General features: G+C 42.1%; 2 pseudogenes and 1 gene segment (V, D, J or C); 2 read left to right on the plus strand and 1 right to left on the minus strand.

Moving 5' to 3' along the window:
* The first annotated feature begins 2,253 nt into the window (after nucleotides 1-2,253).
* LOC146609148 (Ig kappa chain V region 2717-like) lies at nucleotides 2,254-2,735 on the plus strand. The segment is given in 2 exon segments: nucleotides 2,254-2,305; nucleotides 2,413-2,735. Coding segments are annotated over 2 exon segments (375 nt in total).
* A 1,554-nt stretch (nucleotides 2,736-4,289) lies between these two features.
* On the plus strand, nucleotides 4,290-13,674 carry LOC146609149 (Ig kappa chain V region 4135 pseudogene; annotated as a pseudogene).
* A 2,783-nt stretch (nucleotides 13,675-16,457) lies between these two features.
* On the minus strand, nucleotides 16,458-18,235 carry LOC146609150 (Ig kappa-b4 chain C region pseudogene; annotated as a pseudogene).
* Nucleotides 18,236-24,378: the final 6,143 nt, after the last annotated feature.

Raw genomic sequence — 24,378 nt, forward strand, 5'->3', positions numbered from 1 at the left:
AGTGTAACATAAACTATTACCCACACAGTAAAATTGTTATGGCCCTGATCTGGCCCACACAATGTGCTTACACATGGCCCACATACCGCAAAGAATGACGGCCCTTTGGTGGACCAGATCAGGTTTGCCAGAGGTGGCCCACACATGGGCCAGCACAAGGCCAGCTGCAGATACAATGGTGGTCCTGTGCTGGCCCAGAAGAGTTTCAGCTCTGGCCCCAGATGTCAGCCTAATGTTTACCTTAATCAACCCATGTAATAACAACATGTGGCGGAACATAATAGTGCAAAAATAACATGATGAAACTCTGTTCAGACCCTTACAAGTACGCATATTGAGACAGGCCCAATGTGAAGCAGCAAATGCTATACAGGGCTTCACAGAGCTTGCATGGCATTCAGAATTCACTAATACTCTCCAAGTACTTTCACCAAAAAGGCTTTTACTATCCAGATAGCTTCTTTCTCCTTCCATCTGTATCTCTAGCGTAGCTGATTGGTACATGAAGGCACACACAGGTGTCCGAGCAGCGCACACAGATTGGGGGAGGGTCAGTCCTGCCTCCACACCATTTATCCACATATTGATTAAACTTATGTTTACATGCTTTTTATCAGCATTTATTATATTTAATTGCTTTTTATCAATATTTATTCCCATTGTGAAATGAGTATTTTAATCAAAAGAGTATCAATATTTATGCTTTTAATCCTGTTTTTAACACTGGGTTACAATTTCATTAGCAATAAATTTAATAACCCTCTATATTAACAGTTACACACTATATAGAACAACTTTATAGAATTATATTTGTTTGCAGATGTTAGCAGCTATCAGTGAATAGTTATCAGCTATTTTGAAACAAAACTGTAGAGAGACACGGCTCTCTGACTCTGAAACAAACAAACTCAACTACATAATTCTCCACTAGGCCTTTACTGAATCCAAATTCAGTTTCTGCTTGTTTGTGGGTCTCTCTTCATTCAGTTTAGTATTTAATAACAGGAATGCATGCTCTGTTGAGGTGAAAGAAGGTGACTTAAAAATGGAAGAATATCCTATTTCTTTGCCTGTGAAAGTCTTGGGTGGTTTTTAAAGTTTAGTATATTAGCTGATTGACGATTTCCTGAACCTTATGCTAACTTTGAACTGAAAATACTTCATCTTTTTAACTTATCTTTGAATAATGAGGAAACAAGTCTTATATCTCCATGAAATGGGTTGTAGTAGACAGTTGTTCAATTACTTTTGAGTGTCTGGCGAAAAAATCCTTGTGGGTAAAACCTACACACCTTTCAATTCAAATACAATCAGAAAGTTAGACAACCGACTTTGTGATCTTGATTATATTAATGTGATTGATCTATTACTAAACAGCTGTCAGGGGTTGCTGTGTGGATGTGAAGAAGAGGGGATCCAAACGCAGCACTCGTGGTGAGGATTAAGGGAGTTTATTGCAATGGCAGGATGAACGCACGAGCAGAACAGGGAAGAAGACTGGCTGACTGGACTGAACTGAACTGAAAGGCAAACATGCAGAGTAGACAGCAGTGACAATATCAATGACAAGACAGTAAGTGAGTAGAAACTGAGGACTTAAACACACTGGCTGAATAATGACTGATTGGAGACTGGTGAGTGAACAGCTGAACATAATTGAAGTAACACACAGGGAAAGGCTGGCACAAAGAACAGGGAGTGAAAACAGAGAATAAACCAGACATGAAACAAACTGAAAATGCTGGGTCAACGACCCAGGAACCCTGACAACAGCATGTTGGAGTCAGTCCAGGAGAAAGTCACACCAAAAGTTTCAATGCCCCGAAGATATCATTCATCATGACTTTTATAGCAGTAGCTGAATGAATGTTTAATTCTGTTTTTAATCTGCTGCAGCAGTTTGTAGTTAAGGAGAACACTTAGAGATCCCGAATGAATAAATAACAGACTAAAAACAAAAATACTTGGACCTCGAAAGTGCATCCCAGATCAAAAAATTATAATTATACCATTTTACATTTTTCTTGAAACATGTTGGCCGATTGAAATGACACCTGTGAATTCACAATGTGATGACTGCTTATGAAGTCATGCTGGAGTCACTGTGAATATTTCCATAGAGAGGCACTTTGCATCAGCAGCACCATGCTCCAGTGCTCTGGGAGAGTTTATAGTCCTGAGAGTTGAACACTGGATGACTGACAGCTGTCCTTCATCACAACAGAAGCCACAGAAATCCTCCTCATCAAAAACATGACTTTGATCTGCGTCCTCATCTGGACTCTCCTCTGCTGCTGCTTCACAGGTAAAGTCCAGAGAATCAAACTCCTCTCCTCTATCAACATCTGTCCCTCTGAAATGAAGCCCACAAAACCATGAAGCTGCTTTATGTTTTTGTCTCTGTGTCCTCAGAGTCCAGAGGACAGATCACAGTGACTCAGCCTGGAGCAGTGAGCTCTGCTGTGGGAGCAACTGTGAGCATCAAGTGTAGGACCAGTCAGAATGTTTATAACAACAACTATTTAGCTTGGTACCAACAAAAAGATGGGGAATCTCCCAAACGTCTCATTTACTATGCTAGTACTCGAGTATCAGGGATTCCAGCTCGTTTTACAGGCAGTGGATCAAACTCTGACTTCACTCTGACCATCAGTGGAGTCCAGGCTGAAGATGCAGCAGTTTATTACTGTCAGAGTTTTCATGTTATCAACGGTCAGTATGTGTTCACACAGTGAAAAACAGTCGTACAAAAACCTCCCTCAGTCAGACTGAACAGAAACTGAAGTGACTGCTGCAGCTGGAAGATACTGCAGAGACTGATACAGTTCACTGAGGACACACACACACACACACACACACACACACACACACACACACACACACACACACACACACACACACACACACACACACACACACACACAAATAAATGCTTTTTATACCTTAGTGAGGACATCTAGTTGACATAATGCTTTCCCCAGCCTCTTACCCTAACCTTAAAAATGAATCCTGAACTCTAACACCTAGCTTAAATCTTAAATTAACTGTATCCCTGACACTAAACCCACATTTTGAGCCTTGTGGCTATTTAATAATAGGAGACCAAAAAAAAGGTGACTTGACCATTTCTTCACCTGAGAAAGTCTTGGGTTGTCAGTGTTCTTTGGGTCATTATCTATTTGCACTGTGAAGTGCTGTCCAATGACTTTCCAACTACTCCAATGAGTAACATTGGCTCCAACATCTTTGACAGATGATGTGATATGCTTCAGATCAGTTTTCCTTCTTCATCATTTTCTTTTCCAATTATGCTGATAAAACTTCATCTTGGAACTGTTCCTGATTTTTCTGTGTTTTTCTGGCAAAGTCTAATCCAGTCTTCCAGTTCTTGAGTGTAACCAGCAGTTTGTAACTGGTAAGAGTTTCCTTTCATAAAGATGACTCTTGATCTCTTGGTAGTAGACTTAGACTATGATACAGCCACCTGGGGCTACTGTAGCTCAGAAGCATCCATCCAATGCATCCATCTCAGTCTAAATGTGTTTGAATGTTGTATAGAAAGCATTCCAGTAGGAAAAGCATACAAATTGTTCTTGTATTTCTTTATGGGTGAATGAGCAGAAAAGCACTATAGAAAAACCAGTCCATTTCCCCCTTAGAGAGTATTTTAGACTAATGAATATGACGTGTAAAGTACTCAAAATTAAGCTGTGGTAGAGTTTTTTCCCTTAAACTATGAATTCTGTCCTCATTCGTCCTCAATTGCTCAGTTATTTTTGAGCCTCTGAAAAAAATAAGTAAAAAGAGGAGTATCCTTGTGGCAAAGACGTCCACATGTTATCTGCTCCAATACAGGACCAAATTTAGAGAACTTACTTTGAATTTCAGTAAAATGTTAATTTGATTGATCCATTACTAAACAGCATTATTTGACTGATACAAATCTGTGCTGACTTAGAGTCACAGCAACCAAAACAAAACTAGACCAGGGGATGTTAAAATATACTTTTCTGAATAAATATGAATCATATCATTTAGATGATTTTACAAATGACTCTCAAACCATGTTGACTGATCGAAATGACACCTGTGAATTCACATTGTGATGACTGCTTGTGATGAAATCCTGTTGAAGTCAGTCAGATGATTTCCATAGAGAGGCACTTTGCATCAGCAGCACCATGCTCCAGTGCTCTGGGAGAGTTTATAGTCCTGAGAGTTGAACACTGGATGACTGACAGCTGTCCTTCATCACAACAGAAGCCACAGAAATCCTCCTCATCAAAAACATGACTTTGATCTGCGTCCTCATCTGGACTCTCCTCTGCTGCTGCTTCACAGGTAAAGTCCAGAGAATCAAACTCCTCTCCTCTATCAACATCTGTCCCTCTGAAATGAAGCCCACAAAACCATGAAGCTGCTTTATGTTTTTGTCTCTGTGTCCTCAGAGTCCAGAGGACAGATCACAGTGACTCAGCCTGGAGCAGTGAGCTCTGCTGTGGGAGGATCTGTGAGCATCAAGTGTAGGACCAGTCAGAATGTTTATGTTTATTGTTGAAAACACGCAGTTCTTTGAATCTTTGGGCTGAAGGAAGGACAATACTCGGTGTATCAATGCTCAATCAACAATCATTTATTTCCATACAATTCAACAATAAGAGCATTACAACGTCCGGACGGGAGAGATGCCTGCAGAGGTTCGACAGCATGTCTCAAAATGGTGACGGGTTGGTCAGCTTTTTATAGTCTCTAGTGGCCCCCAGCTAGTCGTAAAAGCCAAAACATCACATTTTTTCTCTGTTACAGCGCCTAAGTTATGACCTCGGCAGTTGTTTCTCTGCTTTCTGTAAGGTGGGGGTGTGGAATGTGGTCTATCTATCTCCCCTGTCTTTAGACACAGAGTCTCCTGCTTACAACCTTCTCTTCATGATTCAACAATTAAGCATGTCAAGAAAACAGTGTAACACATTCCCAGCAGATCAAGGATACAGAGTGATGCACATTTATCTAATGAACTAATATGTGAATATGTTCTGTTAACTCAAAAGTATAATGAGAACTAAACTACATACAGATCACACACTCTATTTTAAAGGGTATAATATGATCTACAGCAGTATTCTAATTCAACTACTTTGATTACATATATAAGGTAACATATAATAACAGAATAATATCACAATACCCTCTTTTGATCTCTCATTAAAGAGATCACTAATAACAAGCACTTCAGCGTTGCAAGGTCCAGGTTTTCTTGATCCTGAGGCCCTCTGTCCCCCTTTAACGGGTGGACCATATGGGGGATGACCTCTGTGTTCACGCAGTTCAGATGCAAGCAAAGTTAGATTTTACAACCATAACAGCAGTTACAGATGACACTCCCATCACTCCCCATTTTCCCACAGCTTTATTTTGGTGCTCCAGTTTTCCACTCCCATTTTAATGCCCCCTTATACCTTTCAAATGTACTTAGACTAGAACCTCTGTCTAAGGAGCTTTTAACCTTTATTTTTATTGCTGCAGCTACCAGTGTCTTCCAGTTGGGTGATTCTCAGCTTCTTTCTTCGACCTCCGGGGTTAGACCACCCTTTAGTCATTGCACAGTTCTGGGGATTATTCTGTCCCGATTTCAAACAAGGATCTGTGTGTTTTGGGTTCACCGGCGTGTCCCCCTTTTTGCCAAGAGCCTCTCGAACCTCGTTGGTCTGGTGTTCCCGGATTTCCGCCAACCCCTTCATGGTTATTGCTGTGTCTGTGGGATCCATCTTCTCCAGGAGCCCAAACGTCATGACACTTGACCCCAGTTGCTGTCTCGGCAGTCCCTACATCTGTCCCTGCTGTGAAGGGTCCTCACATCTCCGGGTCCCCGTCTGGTGTCTGTTCCTTTCTCTGTAAGAGACAGAAAACCAAAACACCTCTCTTCCTAACCCTAATAATCTAATGTTATTATCTACTGACCTTCTAGTGATTCAGAATTGGTCCAAAACATTCAGAATGTCCCAGGGACTTATTCTAATCATATCTTATGTGTGTGTAAGCATGTTTGCATTTAGCCCTCCGCACTCAAGGCATTTCTTACACTTTATCAGTCCGGACAGTCACGCCGAACGAAGCTTCTGACCTTCAAAAGGCCGAGTGCCAACTCGTTATAAGCACATTTGCAAGGTGTGTCTGAAAACTATTGAAACCCCTCTTTTTAACAAAAGACAAAAAATTAACAAATCTTCTAAACGCTATTCAGTTCATTTCAATGGGTAATGATTAAACATGAAAGTGATAGTTTATGCTCTTTCACTGATTCTCTAAAAGGTCCGTCTTCTCGGACCGCTATTAGCTTAAGCTTTACCATTCCTAAATTATTAAACACAGAAATAACGTCATAAGATGTTCATAAAACCATTGTTTAATGTTCGGACTCAACTCCCCCTTCTTGACACACTCCCATGTGTCAATTCATTGAAGCTAGACACTTAAAAGAGAAGGTTAGTGACATCATATCTGGTAACTGGTCCATCCAGAGCTGTAACATTTTGAAATGTACATACAACAAGCCAAACCACACCTTGGTCACACCAACCCTTTTCTGCCCCGAAGATGTCCAATGCCATCCTAGTATGGACTGTCAAAAGTGGCTTTAACGCTGACTATCCTGACAATCCATTTTATAACGTTTCCTGGTCAGATTTGCCAATCTCTGCACCAGGGTTTTAAACTTTTCGCCATTTCCATTAGTTGTTATTTTTATTTAGTTTCGACTCCAGATTTTCAATTTTTACCAGTTGTAATTAGTTTTTACCAATTCTTTTCTAGTTTAGTGTAGTTTTTATTTTCTGAAAATCCTTAGTTTCAATTTAGTTTTATTTGTGTTTTGCAAAAATTAAGTGTAACAAAATCCCAGTTCCATCATATCAGTCATGCTCTTCTGGTTATCCTTGGGTGTTGAGACTAATAACTATTAACTCTTGCCGCACCGTGTGGTCCTAATTTTGGTTGAAGTGAATTGATAACCTTTTGAAGGCGATTGTTTCACACCTTTATTTAGATGTCCCAGTCCTGTTATCTCGGGATACATCACGCTGCCTTATCTGGGGTTAGCTGTTTTCTGGGGATGCGGGTTGAGTGGATGAGCTCTTCAAGGAGGGGGAGTGTGCTCCCCCTGATGAGGTCTTCTAGGTAAGCTAGGTTAACCTCCTTGTGTGGGCTTTTCAAGTGCACTTTAAGGTTAGTGGGACTTTTAGTTTTATAAATGTCCCTCATGACCCCCTGATGACCCAGTGTTTCATTTTTGCACATTGTAGTACACATTTTAGTTTTTGCTTGTAGCTCGCATACTCTACTTGCCACTCCTCTAAGTCCTGATGTTTCTTAGAGAGGGCAACCGTACCTTTAAAATTATATCACATGTGTGGGGGTGTGGCCTTGCCAATTGTTTTGCCCACCTTTTCAAAATGGCTGGCGTGCCCACAAGCATATTTTATGGAAAAAGAAAGGTAAGCTTGATATTTACATTTAAAATGTTTTATTAAACTCAGATTTTTATTTTATTCTTTTTTGCAAGTACCCCTCCTCGGTGGCGAGAAACTGTTGGTGTGGTCAAGTGGGTGCTCTAGAAACAAACGCTCAGGACAGAACAGTTATCAGTCATGTACTTCCTACAAATTTTGCATATGTTTTATTCCATATTGATCCTCTGAGTGTAATGGTACATTTTAATTTGAATTTATCCAAACTAAACACAATATTTTCTTTATTTACTTTGCTCTTGTTCTTTTGCAGTACCACATCCTATCAAATGTCCCTGGTGATTATATTCTACATTTAATACTTACTATTTCAAGTGAGAACCTAAATCATGTGGACCAATGTTTATTATTGCATATCTCTATTCTGAATGTGGCAAGTCATTCATAGGTATTGTTCAATTTTGGCGATTTTCCTCTATAAAATTTAATTGACTTTTTACAGTGGCCTGCTATGGTTAATGATAACATATTCCAGTCATGAGTGGTATCAAAAGTCTTCTCCACTGTAGCATTTGGCATTCCCAATAATACAACATGATACCTTAATCAAAACACAGCTAATATAGCACAGTTTTCTTGATGCAAACATCAGTAACTCAAAATCAGCAACCACAGTGTTAAGTCTGCAGTTCATACTTATGTGAAGCTGGAGTCTCCTCCTCCAGTCTCTCTTATCCTCCTGCTCCTGAAAAAACAAAACAAAGCGAAGCCTCCACCCTTCTCTTGTCGGCTGGGTGAATTGTTTATGAATTGTTTATTGGCATTTACTAATCCTAAAGTGGGTGCAGTCATTGTCTCAATATCAAGTCAGTCAAAACTTTTAGTCGTCAGTTTATCACAGTCCATTCACATGCATACCTCCATACACATTCATACCAGATGTTGCTGATAATGGAGTCTCACGCGCAACCTATTCGAGCATCCATCACCAGCAAGATGACGTCATCATTTTAAAGGAAAACAATTCCTTGTTGTTTTTTGGGCCGGATTGACTCAGTGCAATCCTTTTAGATCAGTGTTCCCTATAAGTGAATTTCTCCCAAGCCAATTACAATCATGGAGAAGCACACTTTGCAACTGTTTACAGTAATAATATTTTATAGCGCTTTAAATTTCAATCTTTCAGGCCTTGTTTAAAGAGCTGATTGTTAAATCATGAACTCACCAAATATCAACATATCACCACCGGTGGATCACACCTCTCAGATGTTTTTTCTCCAGTGCACTGTAACAAAAACGAAAACAGACATAACCAACAAAATACTACTAAAATAACACAAACTAGGGCCCGTTGCAGACATGTCCAAGCATAAAACTATCCCTCTCTCGCTTACGAGAAAGAACACAAGCCAAAGCTCACTGATAAAATCAAGCTAGCGCTAAACAAAACCAAACAATCAACCAGAAATTCACAGGAACATTTTTCTCCCTGCCGGGACAATATTGTGTGGGAATGAGAACCTCAGGTGCCGTAACACCTTTTGTTCCTCCTTGAATTAAATCTCAATCACAGAAAATGCCGTACTCCAACCTAACCTTACACTATTAATTCATCATTTTCACCCTGTGCCACTGTTCCTCATCAGGGCTGTGTGAAGCACAGCAAAGAATTCAGTCAAGGCCTTGAGCCATAAACAGACATCACGCACAGACATTGTTTTCATAACCAAACTTTTTTAGACCTTATTCCTAAAATCTACATAAATGCCCTCTGGGTGACATATAACACATTCTAAGTATTTAATGGTAATCAATGGTAATCAATGGCTCCTCATAAAAATTATGCATTGGGATGTTTGTGTGCAGCATTTTGCATATCAGCATAAGCAAAGCATTCTTCATTGCATCAGCGTGTATGTGTGTGTGCGTGTGGATCACTCTTTATTGCACAAGCGTGTGCATGTGTATGTGTGTGCATCACTTCTCAGTGAATCAACATTCCCGTGTGTGTGTGTGTGTGTGTGTGTGTGTGTGTGTGTGTGTCATTTCTTCATTCTGAGTCAGTGCATGTAGATGTGTGTGTTTGTGTGGGTGTTTGTGTTCATCACTTTCCTGTTCTGGTGTTCTGGGTAAACCACGGCCTGAAGCGTGCCCTGGGGTCCTGCCCCCCTCCTTTTTCAGTTTGTTTGCGACCATTGCTGCTGCTGCTGCTCAAAATTCAGTCCGTCCTGGTTCTGACCCCAATTGGGGCAGTCCTTTCTCCAGGGTCGATGTTCACCGCAGGTGAAACCTGCATCTTCTTCTGTGTTTTTGTCCATTCTGAGGTGCCTTCTGTCCTCAGTTACTCCTCTTGTCTCGGTCACGCCCTTTTTCGCCACCCGATCATCCGTGTTGGTCCATCACTGTCCTGCACAGTGTGAATGCAAAGTTAATCAAGGTCAGCATTCTTTCGCTCGGCCTTACTTTTCATTCGGGCTTGGCGGGCGTCTCGTCACAGCTCTGTCAGCTGACGCAGTCTGGGAATTTTCCCCCGTGTAGTGAAACGGGCCTTAGGTTTAGTGCTCTCCGTCTCGGCTGCATGAGATCACATTCCTGCAGGTCTGTTGACATTCTCAGGTCGTTGTTGTGGGTCCAGCTGTTGCAGCATTTGGTCAGTGTCACGTATGGGGGAGAGCAGGAGTCCAGTCAGCCTCGGCTTTCAGGGCCGGCAAAGCAGCCTGTAATTAAATATGTATAGAAAAAACAAAAACAAAAACAAAACAAAAACAAACAAAAAACAAAAACAAACGAACAGGAAAATGTTGTTGTGTTGGCTGTGTTATTCAGAGGGGAGACAATGGGACCAGGCCCTGTGTCAGCCTTCTCTCCCCCTTTTTTTGTTTTTTGTCTCCCGATATAATCAACTCCTAACCCACCAAGTTGACAGGACAACACAGGTACATATTAAAATTCTTAAGATCATGTTTAAAAGCCCAAAAAAGGAACTTTCTTTCATTCAGTAATCACTTTTATTAATCAATCAACAGAAAACATGTCACAATTTGAATCTTTTAACCACTAAATTTGTTGCGTCTTGCCTGGTTGGTTAGACCAGTGTTCCTTTTTTTTTTTTTTTTTTTTAGTTAAATTGTTGTCCTGCAACCCAGAGGGTTTCTTTGTCAGTAATGTATAGACTTCATCATTTAAGTATGTTAATTTTTCTTTAACCTTGCTGGAAAATCTTCACGTGTTCATGAGTGTAAGCTGTTTCTTCATTGCGTGTATGTGCATTTGTATAAAAGCAGGTTAATTTTATCTTTTCTCAAACTAGGCGTTACCTTAAAAGGAGCCTTTCTCTCAGATTTCTCTGCTTGTGTGTTTTTGTCTCACCTTTTTGTTGTGATGCTCCGGACGCCTTCCCAACCTCCACAAGTCCGTTGGCCCCAATTTTATGTGTTAAAACTTCTCTTAATTTCTCCTCTAATTCTCTCCTCGCTGCTGTCTTTTTCACAGCTGCTGATTCGTGCTGGGTGTGGTTCCCATTACCTATAATTTTGCTTCGGCCGCTGTGCTTGTGGGGGCAGTTGGTCCAGGTCCGCAGCTTCCTGTATTAACACACTAAGAGATTTATTTTAATTTCATTTTCATCACTTTTAAACAGATAAGCAGGCAACACGCCTACCTTGACAGCGTAAACTGTACGCCAGTCTCCCAACACATTCCTCTCTCTACTCCTCCATAATTCTCCACTGCACACCTCTTACTATCTCTCCTTTTTATTTTTATTACACCACAGAGTAATACACCCAATCATGCCCGTCTATCTCTATGTGGCTCCAAATTCCCTCTTTATTTTAATTTCACACTCGTCAGGGGACAGGCACACAACAATTTCAACCACTGAAACGAGGAATTCAACCTTTTTATATTTCTTCACTAATCTAGACTCAACGTTTGTTCGCAAAAATGTGTCTTGTTCTAGTCCGGAATAAATATGAACCCGTGATTACACGGCCGTTCCAGTGTTATATCCGTAGCTATGCGGGGGCCCTCACCTCCCCAAGTCACCACCTCGGCACCCGGACGCCGCCGGTCCTGGCCAAGCGTCCCTGGACAGGAGGGTCGCCACTCCTAGGGCAAATGTTCCACAGGTACACTAGGCATCAACCTTTGATCCTAAAATGTGTATTTGCTCTAATGTCCTCCTAATCAAACACATTAACCGTCACTGTCACTGTGTTCACGCTTCACACTCCACACAAAACACACTCAGAGCGCGCCTCACTCACACTCTCACTCAGTGCGCGCTTTACCCACAAGACAGCACCCAGAGCGCGCTTCGCAGCTTCACACACACTCTCTCACCCAGAGCGCGCTTTGACACTCACACACAACACTTTTCCTCAGCGGGAATTTTACACAGAAACCTCTGAGCTCAACTATTAGATCTTCTTAAAGCACACTGCACCATAGACCAAAATACCCCTTTCTCTGCGATTATGACCGCCACCACGGGGCAAAGTCGCATCATAAAAGTGATGCTTGCATCCCCGAAGTTATACCTGACATCATAAACCAGGTGTTGCTATTTACTTAAATTTTTACTTTGTATTATGGCCGCAGCCCTTTATACTCGACTGACGCCACAAACCACCGTCAAAACCTCTCTCAAATGTACTAAAATTAGCACCAACCACTACTGCACTTCACGGCCGCACCACCGGAACACGCCGTATCATAAACCAAACCTACGGACGTGTTTCGCTCTCGCGTTGCCAGCGTCCAACTGCACCGTGAAGCCAGCATCTGCTTGTCCTTAAATCAACTTCTATTTCATAGCCGGCAAAAGCCAGGACATCACTGACACCATAAACAAAATAAACAAACCTCGACTTCAATGTACTGAACTAATGGCCGTGTCTTCAGAAGAAATTCTAATGTATTATTGCTACAGAAGCCAGTATTAGACAAAATTAAATGTGGAAGGTAAAGTGGCTGCAACTAGCTCAACGTAGTATCTTATTAGTTTCTCGGTAGAAGCAGTTTACTGCAACTAGCTCAACGTAGTGTCTTATTAGTTTCTCGGTAGAAGCAGTTTATTTAACACACTGGAATTCAGCCTCAACTTATGTTGTTAGTATCTTGCGCCAAAAACCAGACACCGACAAATTTACTGTGAAAATACGTGTAACTCAGTGAACAGATTAATTTGGAAAGCCCAATATGCACATTTGGTATTTATAATACAACAGGCTGTGCTTACCTTTTTATTTTTGGACCGGTCCTCTGTTCACCTCGCCTCACGATCTCACCAAAGGTCAAATCTGCACCTCCTCAGCACACCAAAGATCCGGGTCACACGGCACCAAGTTGTTGAAAACACGCAGTTCTTTGAATCTTTGGGCTGAAGGAAGGACAATACTCGGTGTATCAATGCTCAATCAACAATCATTTATTTCCATACAATTCAACAATAAGAGCATTACAACGTCCGGACGGGAGAGATGCCTGCAGAGGTTCGACAGCATGTCTCAAAATGGTGACGGGTTGGTCAGCTTTTTATAGTCTCTAGTGGCCCCCAGCTAGTCGTAAAAGCCAAAACATCACATTTTTTCTCTGTTACAGCGCCTAAGTTATGACCTCGGCAGTTGTTTCTCTGCTTTCTGTAAGGTGGGGGTGTGGAATGTGGTCTATCTATCTCCCCTGTCTTTAGACACAGAGTCTCCTGCTTACAACCTTCTCTTCATGATTCAACAATTAAGCATGTCAAGAAAACAGTGTAACACATTCCCAGCAGATCAAGGATACAGAGTGATGCACATTTATCTAATGAACTAATATGTGAATATGTTCTGTTAACTCAAAAGTATAATGAGAACTAAACTACATACAGATCACACACTCTATTTTAAAGGGTATAATATGATCTACAGCAGTATTCTAATTCAACTACTTTGATTACATATATAAGGTAACATATAATAACAGAATAATATCACATTATAGCAACTATCAGCGTTTAGCCTGGTACCAACAGAAAGATGGAGGAGTTCCTAAACGTCTCATTCACTCTGCTAGCACTCGAGAATCAGGGATTCCAGCTCGTTTTACAGGCAGTGGATCAAACTCTGACTTCACTCTGACCATCAGTGGAGTCCAGGCTGAAGATGCAGCAGTTTATTACTGTCAGAGTCTCCATAACATTAACAGCCAGCTTGTGTTCACACAGTGAAAAACAGTCGTACAAAAACCTCCCTCAGTCAGACTGAACAGAAACTGAAGTGACTGCTGCAGCTGGAAGATACTGCAGAGACTGATACAGTTCACTGAGGACACACACACACACACACACACACACACACACACACACACACACACACACACACACACACACACACACACACACACACACACACAGAGTGAAAATGTCATTGTTGCTAAAGGAAAAGAAAGTTGGAAATATATCATTTATTTTTAACAAATCATTTATGACCTTTGACCTCTGCTTCATACCAGCTCAAATAAATCTCAATTTCTAAATATCGATCATTATCAAAAATCATATTTCTTTAAGAAAAAAAATCTAACACTAAATGAACTCAGCAAAAGTCAGTGAGTCATAATTATCTGCACAATTTAGCAAATACTTCAAATAGAAACTTTAAGTCCAAATCAGTCAAATGATCAAATTTCCATCTTTTCTTTCTCAGGTTTTTAGATTTTCTCTTTTTTGCTCTTCAACACTGCCATGGTCCAAAGACCTGTTGACTTCCTATTCATGTTTTTGATTATTAATATGATTCGTTTCATTTATTTTCTGTTTTCCAGTCGCATCTCTTCGTCCCTCTGTTCCTTATGTTCTGTCAACCCGTGTCTCAGAGCTATTCTCTAGTTCCCTGTTTTATTTGGATTCTGCGTTCTGTGTGAGTGTATTCGTCATGTCTGATGAGGTTCAGCTGTGTCTGCCTTCTGTGGTGTATTCCCTCGTTACCCTCTGTGTATATTAGTATGTGTTCTAATAATAGCACTGACACATGTTCACATTCCTCAAATTGAGTTATTAATATTTAAACAGGTTATAGTCAAAGGTCAGCTGCCCATCTCAGAGTTAACCAACTCTGACTTTAAACTTAGGAGTTAAAACTGCTTTGTTCCTGAAAGCAGTTGAACAAATTGAGTTGAGATGGAATCTTGAGCTCTCAGTTTGAGAACAGATGAAGGTAAATTTATTGAACTGTTTACCTCGACTTAAGCACATACCTGTGTACTGAACAGCCCTCGTCAGTGGATCCCAACACCAGTATTTGACAGTAACAGGTGAGCCTCAACTTTAATTGGTAAAGAGACACCATGAGAACTGACATTACAATACTTTTATTTTACAAAAGTCAGCGTCTTTCAGTTCAAAGTTTGTTAGGCAGCTATTGTACATTTAAAACAACAACACAAACACAACGCAGCAACAAGAAACTATGCAGTATATTATAACCGAATACTTAAACATGACTGCACAACAACCTTTCAAAAGAGCATTTGTAGATGAATTGTTTTTTTCCTTCCAATACTTGAAGCATTTTCTGAGCATCACTTTTTGGTGCATGGCTTGTTGCATGCATACCCCACCTGTCTTAACGGGACTATAAATACAACTATATACAGTCACATTTGTAAGAACAAAAAACTTTTATACTAAACACTTTTAAAATGTACAATTTTGAAGAAGCCCAGGAGCAATCCCATTTCAGAACACTTAGAATAACACAACTTCATCCCAAAAGGCCACAGGTTTCAACCACAGCTTTCCAGCATCAGTTCATGTAAATGCAGCTACAGCTTTCCAAATCCCAGGAATGCTTTTAATGCAGTGTTCATAAGATCTTTAAATTGATCCTCGTATGCAACACGTCTCGGAAGATACAGGGATAAGCTGCACATCGATGCGTATCCCCGACTCCTGATCATAAAAGTCTATGTTGCAGGACCCCAGTGGTGGAAGTAAGTCAGCCCCAGTTATAAAGACCAGCAGCTCTTCAAACGTGTGGTCCACCTCTTGCTCTGTTAAAATACATACAACTAGTAAATAAAGCGTAATGTGTAGGTTCATGAATAAAAGATTTATAATCAGTTACACTGACTGTTATGTAGAGCGGTTGCATTAATGACAATTTAGGAGTCAAAAACAGGTTGTTAGGCAAAACTAATACTGCGAAGCATCGTATAATGAAAAAGCAAAGCAATCCTGCCCTCCTAAGACACAGGACATTAATTTTTGTCCTCCGAGTCGGAGACCTGTATGTCAAGGACCCTTGACAGGTATTCATATACCTAAATGCCAAGAGAAAGAAAATATGTGTGTCGTCGTTAGGATAGGGATTTATGTTGGTGTGAGAGACTGTAGCCTACAAGTTCATATTGTTCAATGACAGTTATGACATGTTGTGTTTCAGGTGATTTTACAGAAAAAAAACAAAACAAAATAACGTACTGAATACTTTTAACAAAAAAACTCTGTATATTAAATGACTTCTAAAATACCTACCCCAACACTGATCACGAAAATAGACTCATTCTTATACAGCGCTTTTCTGCTCCACCTGCTCAGTGTTTCATACAACAAACTGCAACATGCTGAAACATTTCATTACACAGCATGCAATGAATTTGCATATATGTAATGTCTTTAATATCCTGCTTAGTAATGGCAGTGTCTCTCAATTCCCCTTCGCACTTACTCTTTAACATAAACTTTGCTTTACTTCATGTATTGAAAGTGACTTAATTCTACTGACTCATATTGACTACAGATAGCACACTGGCTTCCAATTAGAACCCTGGAAATCATTATTTAGAGTTTAATATTGACATCACCACAAAAGTAAGACAAAGACTCGATTCTTATTTAATATAGATATTTTTTTATTCTTTAAAACTTTAAACAAACTTTAAACTTTAAACAAAGCAATGAAAAATGAGAGAAGAAATTAGATTTTTTTTTTTAAAGCTACAGAGTGCAGACTGAAAGTAAGACCAGCATGAAAGTCACAGTTAGTCAGGTCAGGACTGGGGACACTGGTCTCTCATCAGTGGCTCTGAGACCACAGTGTGGGAGCCCTGGGTGGCCTCACAGGTCACAGAGCCCACCTTCATCCAGTGGTCTGCAGGGAGCCTCAGGGTGCTGCTCCAGCTGTAGAGGCCGTCGTTCTCCTGCACCACGGGGCTCCTGCTCTCCTCCCAGCTGATGCTGCCACTGCCATCCACCTTCCAGGACAGACTCCAGTCTGAGGGGAAGCCCTTGTTGGCCAGACACATGACTGTAGCCTTCCCCTGTTTCAGCTCCTCACTGGAGGGACCCAGCACCTTCAGGGCGGGGCGGGCATCACCTAGGAAACACCAATCAGCTTAGAGGGCACGAACCACAATTTGAATTTCTCCGTTAAGAAGTTTCTGTCAGGTGTTTTTTCTGCTCCACCAGTCATTCACTCACACATTGTTTCACTTCCCTTTAAGAAACCTCTCATGCATATCAGCACAGAGAGAATCATCACACAGTTTGACCTGAAATATGTTCAAACTACACTGGAAATAAAAAAACAAAAAACAAAACAAAGATGTGTCAACACTTTTAAAAGATGTTAAGCTTCAACATCATCAGTTCTTCGTAATAAACAGCTTGTTCTGGATAAGAAACTCAATACCACTACTTACCTCATGTGTTTTTTTTATTGCTTACATTGTTGTAAATGATATGATACAATAAGAACACCAGAGATCTTTATCTTCACTCTGTGCAGTTTAACTTTTTTCATTGGAAATTGTCCTGAGTGTCTGAATAATCATTTCCAAAGCTGACTTTGTTTCTTAGGACAAAATTTATGAATAAAATATGTAATCAGTTACACAAAAAGTTTCCTAACCTTTCATATTAAATGAAATTAAAGAAAAGAAAAGAAAATTACATTTAAAAAAAAAAAGCTCCAAGTCTGACTTACTTCCAACTTGCAGTCTGGTTCCTCCACCAAAAGTCCACCACAGTGATACAAACTCATTGAGCCACCGTACAAAAACCTCTGACTGTAGAGAGACACGGCTCTCTGACTCTGTCAGACTGGATTAAAACTAAAAGCTCTCGAGACTTAACCAGATGTATGTATATGTAAAATATCCTCAAGTCCACTCTGATGTTTTATATTGTGTTTAATATTCATTTTAACATTTATTCTGAAGCTAACTTTGTTTCTTCATGAAGATTTATCTAAAAACTATTTTCCTGAGGTTTTTTTAGGCGCATTGAACAGAAAAGTTAAGATAATCAAAAGAAAGAAATTTGCTAAAGTAAATGAGGTTTAAGTTTGACTTACTTCCAACATCCAGTCTGGTTCCTCCACCAAAAGTCCACCACAGTGATACAAACTCATTGAGGCGCCGTACAAAAACCTCTGACTGTAGAGAGACACGGCTCTCTGTGTGACTGAACTAAACCTACAAGCCCTCAAAATACAACTTTACCATCAGAACTAGAAATAATAATGAATAATATGAAACATCCCAGATTTTCATTGGAAATTGTCCTGAGTGTCTGAATATTCATTTCCAAAGCTGACTTTGTTTCTTAGGACAGAATTTATGAATAAAATAATTAATCAGTTACATAAAAAGTTTCCTAGCCTTTCATATTAAATGAAATTAAAGAAAAGAAAATTACATTTAAAAAAAAAAAAGCTCTACGGCTGACTTACTTCCAACTTGCAGTCTGGTTCCTCCACCGAACGTGTACCACAGTGATACAAACTCATTGAGCCGCCGTACAAAAACCTCTGACTGTAGAGAGACACGGCTCTCTGACTCTGAAACAAACAAACTCAACAATATGAATTCTTTAAATCATAATTTCATAACATATTAATATTATAATTTTTACATAAAAACAACGAAACACAATAAAACTATATTCCAATAATCCAATTTGGTCATTTACATTTTACAACTGTTAAGATACATCACTTTAATGCTTCCACCTTCTTTATCATAACTCTAAACATTAAAATTAATTTTCAAGCTACAATCACAAAACTTAAAACTCATCAGGTAAAACCTCACAAATGCATCAAAACAGTTTTATGTTCTCTCACAAACACTTAGTGTCTTCAGATCGCGCACAGAACCAGTTAAAATGATAATACTGCTGAGCATTGCACACTACGTCACAAAACAGAGCATGAAACTCAGGTCTTTCCAGTCTCACAGTTTGTCCTGTTATTCTACAAAACATATAAAATGTCAACCTAAAACAGATGAATGATTCTGAGCAGGGCCGTGCAGAGATGCTGGAAGGGACGGGTGCTCAAAGTTCAAAAGGGGCACATGGAACCAGGCTGAATAACAACAACACTGTTGCTGTTGAGGGGTTGCTGCTGCTCCTGCTGCAGATAGTGATGGAGGTCTGTGTTGCTTTGAGACTGTAGACAGTAAAAAGTCCACAGCAGAGATGGTAGCTGATTAAAGAAGTGTTATGAGATGATAATAAAATGCAAAGATTGGTGACAGCGCTCAGAAGCATTAAACCACAAAACTGTGGGAAATGAACTCGGCTCTGCCTGTGAGTCACTCTTCCATCTCCTCATCTCATCTGTCACTCTCCACTTGCTGTACATCTCAGAACAGGGCACACTCTGGTGTTTCATTAATCTATTATTTAATTATCCATACTTAAAAGCTCATGCACCTAATCCAAAATAAAGTAATGATAGAAAAATGTTATAGAACCAAAGCATTGTGTTTATTATTGTTTTTATACTTGAGCACCTCTGCTATACAACAACTGGTACAGGCGTTATTGTTACCTGTTGTGACGGAGTTACACCGTCCCGGGCCGCAGACAGCTGATCTGGGCGCATACATGCACCACCACCATTAGTTTCTACAATTACTGCGCGTCTTTTCGTCGACCAGGCAGATAGACAAAAAGGGGTGAGAGGTATATTTTGAGCAGCGCAGAAGGTGGCCAACATATTTTCCCACTTACCTTTAATAAAGCCGGTCGCGGAGACTCGCTGTGATCGCCGATTGTACGGGGGTTATGCAAGCCGATGGTATGGTGTTCTCGGGTTCAAATAGTGGGTTTGCGCGCGCTTGAAAGGTCACGCGAACTGCATTATTTTTTTTGTTTGTTTTTTTGTTGTTGTGAAACACTGTAGGCTGCCTGGAATTGGCCATAAATGTCTGTATATACATATATGTATTGTAGGAATACAGCTGGAAATAAGCTGAGGGGGAAAGATTGTTTGGTAAAAGAAATAATAAAGAGATGACTATTATGCCTAGTGGGAGGGGCCATGGGGTATAAAAGAAGGCTGTCAGGGCCTACCTGGGTTCTTTCAGTGAGATGTTACAGAGAGGGTAACATGCAGACTGTGTTTTGTATATAGATGTTTGTTTTGTGTTGACTTAAGTTAGTTTCCTATTTTCTTTGTAAATAATCTTTTGTGCACCTGGGAGGCCGGCAGAATAAATTATCCACACTGAATGCTTCCTGACTACGCCTGCATTTGTTCGGGAGAAGTTTAGGAGAGGACCCCGCGACATATGGTGTCAGAAGTGGGATTGCTAGTCGGAAGAGGAAAACGCGCCTCCCAGTTAAGCGCACAGGGCTGCGGTCCCAGCAGCATGAGCTTCCAGTGGAGAAGACAGCAGAGGAGCTGGCATGGGACACAGTGCCGGCGTCGTCTTCTTCAGCAGAGGAGGAGGAGGAGGTTTCCGGCAGGATTGGTCCAGAATTGCCTACAGCTTCGACCTCAGCACGTGACCCAAATGGAGAGCTGATTGCGATGATGAGGGACTTCCTGGCGGGACAGCAAAGGAGAGAGGAGGTTTTTTTGGCAGAACTCAGGGGGCTGAGGACTGTTTCCCCTCCCAACGCTCAGCTGCATTCAGATTTTGCTGGTCAGCAAAGTCCAGCCCAAGCACCAGCCGGAGCAAGCACCACAGCAGCAATGGCCACGCCAAGCACCGCAACAGCAAGCAGCCCCAGAATGGTACTGCCTACACCTGCACGTCAAAGAGGATACCGGGATCCCCCAGAGGAGGTTCCCTCTCGTCAGTCACAAGCAGTGACCAACAGCCTCGACCAGTCAGTCTCAGAGTGGATGCGATCTGTTGGGCCAAAAATTCCACCCTATCAGATGGGGGAAGACATTGAGAACTATTTGTTGCGTTTTGAGCGAGTTGCCAAAACCTGTAGATGGCCAGAGAGTGAATGGGCCTGTCGTCTGGTTCCACTGCTATTGGGGAAGGCGTTGGAGGCCTACACTGCAATGGATGAAGAAAGAGCCCATCGTTATGAAGATTTAAAAGCGGCGTTGCTAACCAAATTTGACATTTCCCCTGAGACGTATCGGCAGAGGTTCCGGTCCAATACAGTTCCACCTGGTGAGAGCCCCACTGAGACCTATTATCGCCTGAAGGGCCTCTATCGGCGCTGGATCCGACCAGAGCAGCATACTAAAGAAGAGATGGGAGAAGCTATCATCTTGGAGCAGTTAATCCAGGTACTTCCAGGGGAGGTCAGGACCTGGGTGAGGGAGCATGAGCCAGCAGATGGACTGACCGCTGCTAAGCTGGTGTCACAGTACTTCAATGTGCGTAAAGGAGCACCACCTGCACGCTCATCTGGGATGCCACAGCGACCACCACTCCCATCATCGGGTCTTCTGAAAAGGGAGAGCAACCCAGAGCCACCAGAAAACCCCAAGGCATCAAACTTACGAGGAGCGGGTAAGGACTTTCTTTGTTATTATTGCCAGCAGCCAGGTCATAAAGCCTCGGTATGCCCTATCTGGAAGGCTAAAGTCACTGGTGCCTGCTATGCACCCCGGCTGGAGATGGAGCCCACAAGGGTCCAGCCAGTGGATGTGCAACGCTATAAAAAAGTAAAGGTCAATGGTCTGCAGGCTACTGCTTTGCTGGACACTGGTAGTTTTATGTCTTTAATTAAGCATAGTTTGGTACCAGTGAACAGTGTGGACTATAGCAGACAGGAAGAAGTTTTATGTGTGCATGGCGATAAACATCCATACCCAAAAGTGGAGGTAACAGTGACTATTAATGAACAGCCATACCTGTTGTCAGTTGGGGTGGTACAGAACTTGCCTGTAGAGGTTATTCTGGGGATGGACTTGCCTGTACTCATGGACTTGCTGCAAGAAAAAGAAGAACAGTGGACAGAGACTGATGTGGGGGATAAGGGGAATGCTAAATTAAACGTGTCTGGCCCAGTGGTCACTAGAGCCCAAATGAAGGCTGGATGCCAACCCTTGCCAGACTTTGACAGTAGTCTGTGCGAGGGTGGCACTAATGGGCCAAGAAAATCCCGCCGCCAACGCCGCATTGAGAAGCAGCTATGGTCAAAGGGGCCGGACACTAAGAGCATGAAATGGGATGTACCAGAAAATATCACTTTGTTGCAAAGGGAGGATGAAACGTTGAAAGTTTTCTTTGCTAATGTGACTGAAGGGGGAACTGGGAAATGGGGAGGGAAAGAGAAGTTCATTGTTAACAAAAATGTGTTGTATGCAGTTGACGGTGACCACCAACGGCTTGTGATACCTTCTAGTTGTAGACCCCTCATTATGCAATTAGCACATACCCTCCCCTGGGCAGGTCATCTGCGTCGCCAAAAAACCTATATGTGAGTTAGCTCACGTTTCTTTTGGCCATCAATGTACACAGACATACAAAAATATTGCCGTACATGCCCTACCTGCCAGAAAACTTGTCCAGCTCGCAAGTCAGACAGGGCCCTGCCACAGCCACTTCCGGTCATCTCCACCCCCTTCCGTAGGATAGCTATGGACATTGTGGGTCCTCTGGTAAAAAGTAGTCGGGGTCATCAGTACATTTTGGTGGTGTGTGATTATGCGACTCATTTCCCAGAAGCGTTCCCCCTGTGTGCGCTCATGGCACCCAATGTTCTGCGTGCACTGGTACAGCTGTTCTCCCGGGTGGGGATACCAGATGAGATTTTGACCGACCAAGGGACTAACTTTACCTCTAGGTTGATGCAGCTCTTCCACAACCAGCTAGGCATCTCTGCCATCAGGACGTCACCCTACCATACACAGACAGATGGGTTAGTGGAGAGGTTCAACCAAACTCTGAAGAGGATGCTGCAGAAGTTTGTGTCAGACACTGGGAAAGACTGGGACCAGTGGCTACCCTTCCTGCTGTTTGTGTACAGAGAAGTTCCCCAGGCTTCCACTGGTTTCTCACCATTCGAGCTACTCTATGGTTGGGATGTGCAGGGGCCATTGGATCTCCTCCGGAAGGGTTGGGAGTCTCCTGCTTCTGCTCCAAATGATAAAGGAGTGGTGCAATTTGTGCTGGAAATGAGAGATCGGTTGGGGAGATACCATGAAGAGGCCGAGGTCAACCTGCGAGACGCTCAACGAAGCCAGAAGACCTGGTATGACCAACAGGCCCGGCAACGTGAATTTCAACCTGGTCAAAAGGTGTTGTTACTTCTCCCGTCAGCCAACAGTAAACTTCTGGCGAAATGGCAAGGGCCATACACAGTTCTTCGCAGAATGGGGCCAGTGACCTATGAGATTCATCATCCTGAAAAGAGGAAACCGAAGCAGACTTACCATGTGAATCTCCTGAAAGAATGGGAAGAGCGTGCCCACCAGGCCCCTGCGAAAGCTCTGATGGCAAGAGAAATGCCAAGAGAAGGGAAGACAGAACCCGAGCAGGGAGCCGATACGATGTCTCCGGTGCTGACTCATCTTACCCCACAGCAGGCTGCTGAGCTATTCCAAGTCCTTTGGGAGACTTCATCTCTGTGTTCAGTTAACCCCGGCAGGACCACCCTTGTCGAACATGTGATACGCCTAAAGGATGGACATCCCATCCGCCAACGTCCATACCGGGTTCCACAACACCTAGTGGATAAACTGCGACAGGAGGTGGAGAAGATGCTGGAGCTTGGGGTGATAGAGCCGTCCTGCTCAGAGTGGTGTAGCCCGGTGGTCATCATCTTCAAAGATGGCTCCCTACGCATCTGCATTGATTTCCGGAAGCTTAATTCCATTTCAGAGTTTGATGCCTACCCCATGCCTCGAACCGAGGATTTGCTGGAGAAGATCGGAGCGGCCAGGTACATCACCACCTTGGATCTTTGCAAAGGTTACTGGCAAGTGCCACTGGAGGAGTCTTCTCGACCGCACACCGCCTTCAGGACACCTGCCGGCCTGTTCCAGTTCACGGTGATGCCATTTGGCCTACATGGGGCACCGGCCACCTTCCAAAGGCTGATGGACAAATTACTACAGGACTTTAATAGACAGTAATATATGATGAGTAATAATTTAAAAAATCCATACACATAAAACACACACACACACACACATACGGTGACATTTTATACCTTCTCCAGAATTCTGTATATACTACGGCCACAAGTTTTCATCATGATGCTGATCCAGAATCCTTCCCTTATTATTTAATTCTAGTGCTATAAGTGTCATGGTCCTGGGTCATGTGACCCAGTGTTTTGTGTTAATTATTATTATCTTATGCTTTAGGTTATTCTGGTTATGTCTTTTGCTATGATTTCTAGTTCCTAGGTTTGGTTCCCATGCTCCCTCTGTTCCAGTTCAGTCAGGTCTCTGTGTAAAGTCCGTGGCTGTGTCCCAATTCAGGGTCTGCAAGCTTGAAGTACGCGCACTACGTGTACTGCGTACGGTGCGTACTATGAGTACGAGAAGTGCGGAAGTGAGAGGCTTGTGAAATGGGACGGTCTAGCCTGCGTCGCGCTGTTCAGGTTGCCTAGCAACCATGATGCTAACCGCGAGAAACATTTCATACAGCTTTGTGTGACAGAATTGAAGGAGAAAAAATGTCTTGTTGGTCATTCATTTTTGTCATGACATCACTTTGATTAGTT

This window comes from Diplotaxodon limnothrissa, linkage group LG22 (assembly GCF_057381915.1).
Source record: "Diplotaxodon limnothrissa isolate DT_005_m linkage group LG22, D_limnothrissa_male_GT1.1, whole genome shotgun sequence".
NCBI lineage: Eukaryota > Metazoa > Chordata > Actinopteri > Cichliformes > Cichlidae > Diplotaxodon > Diplotaxodon limnothrissa.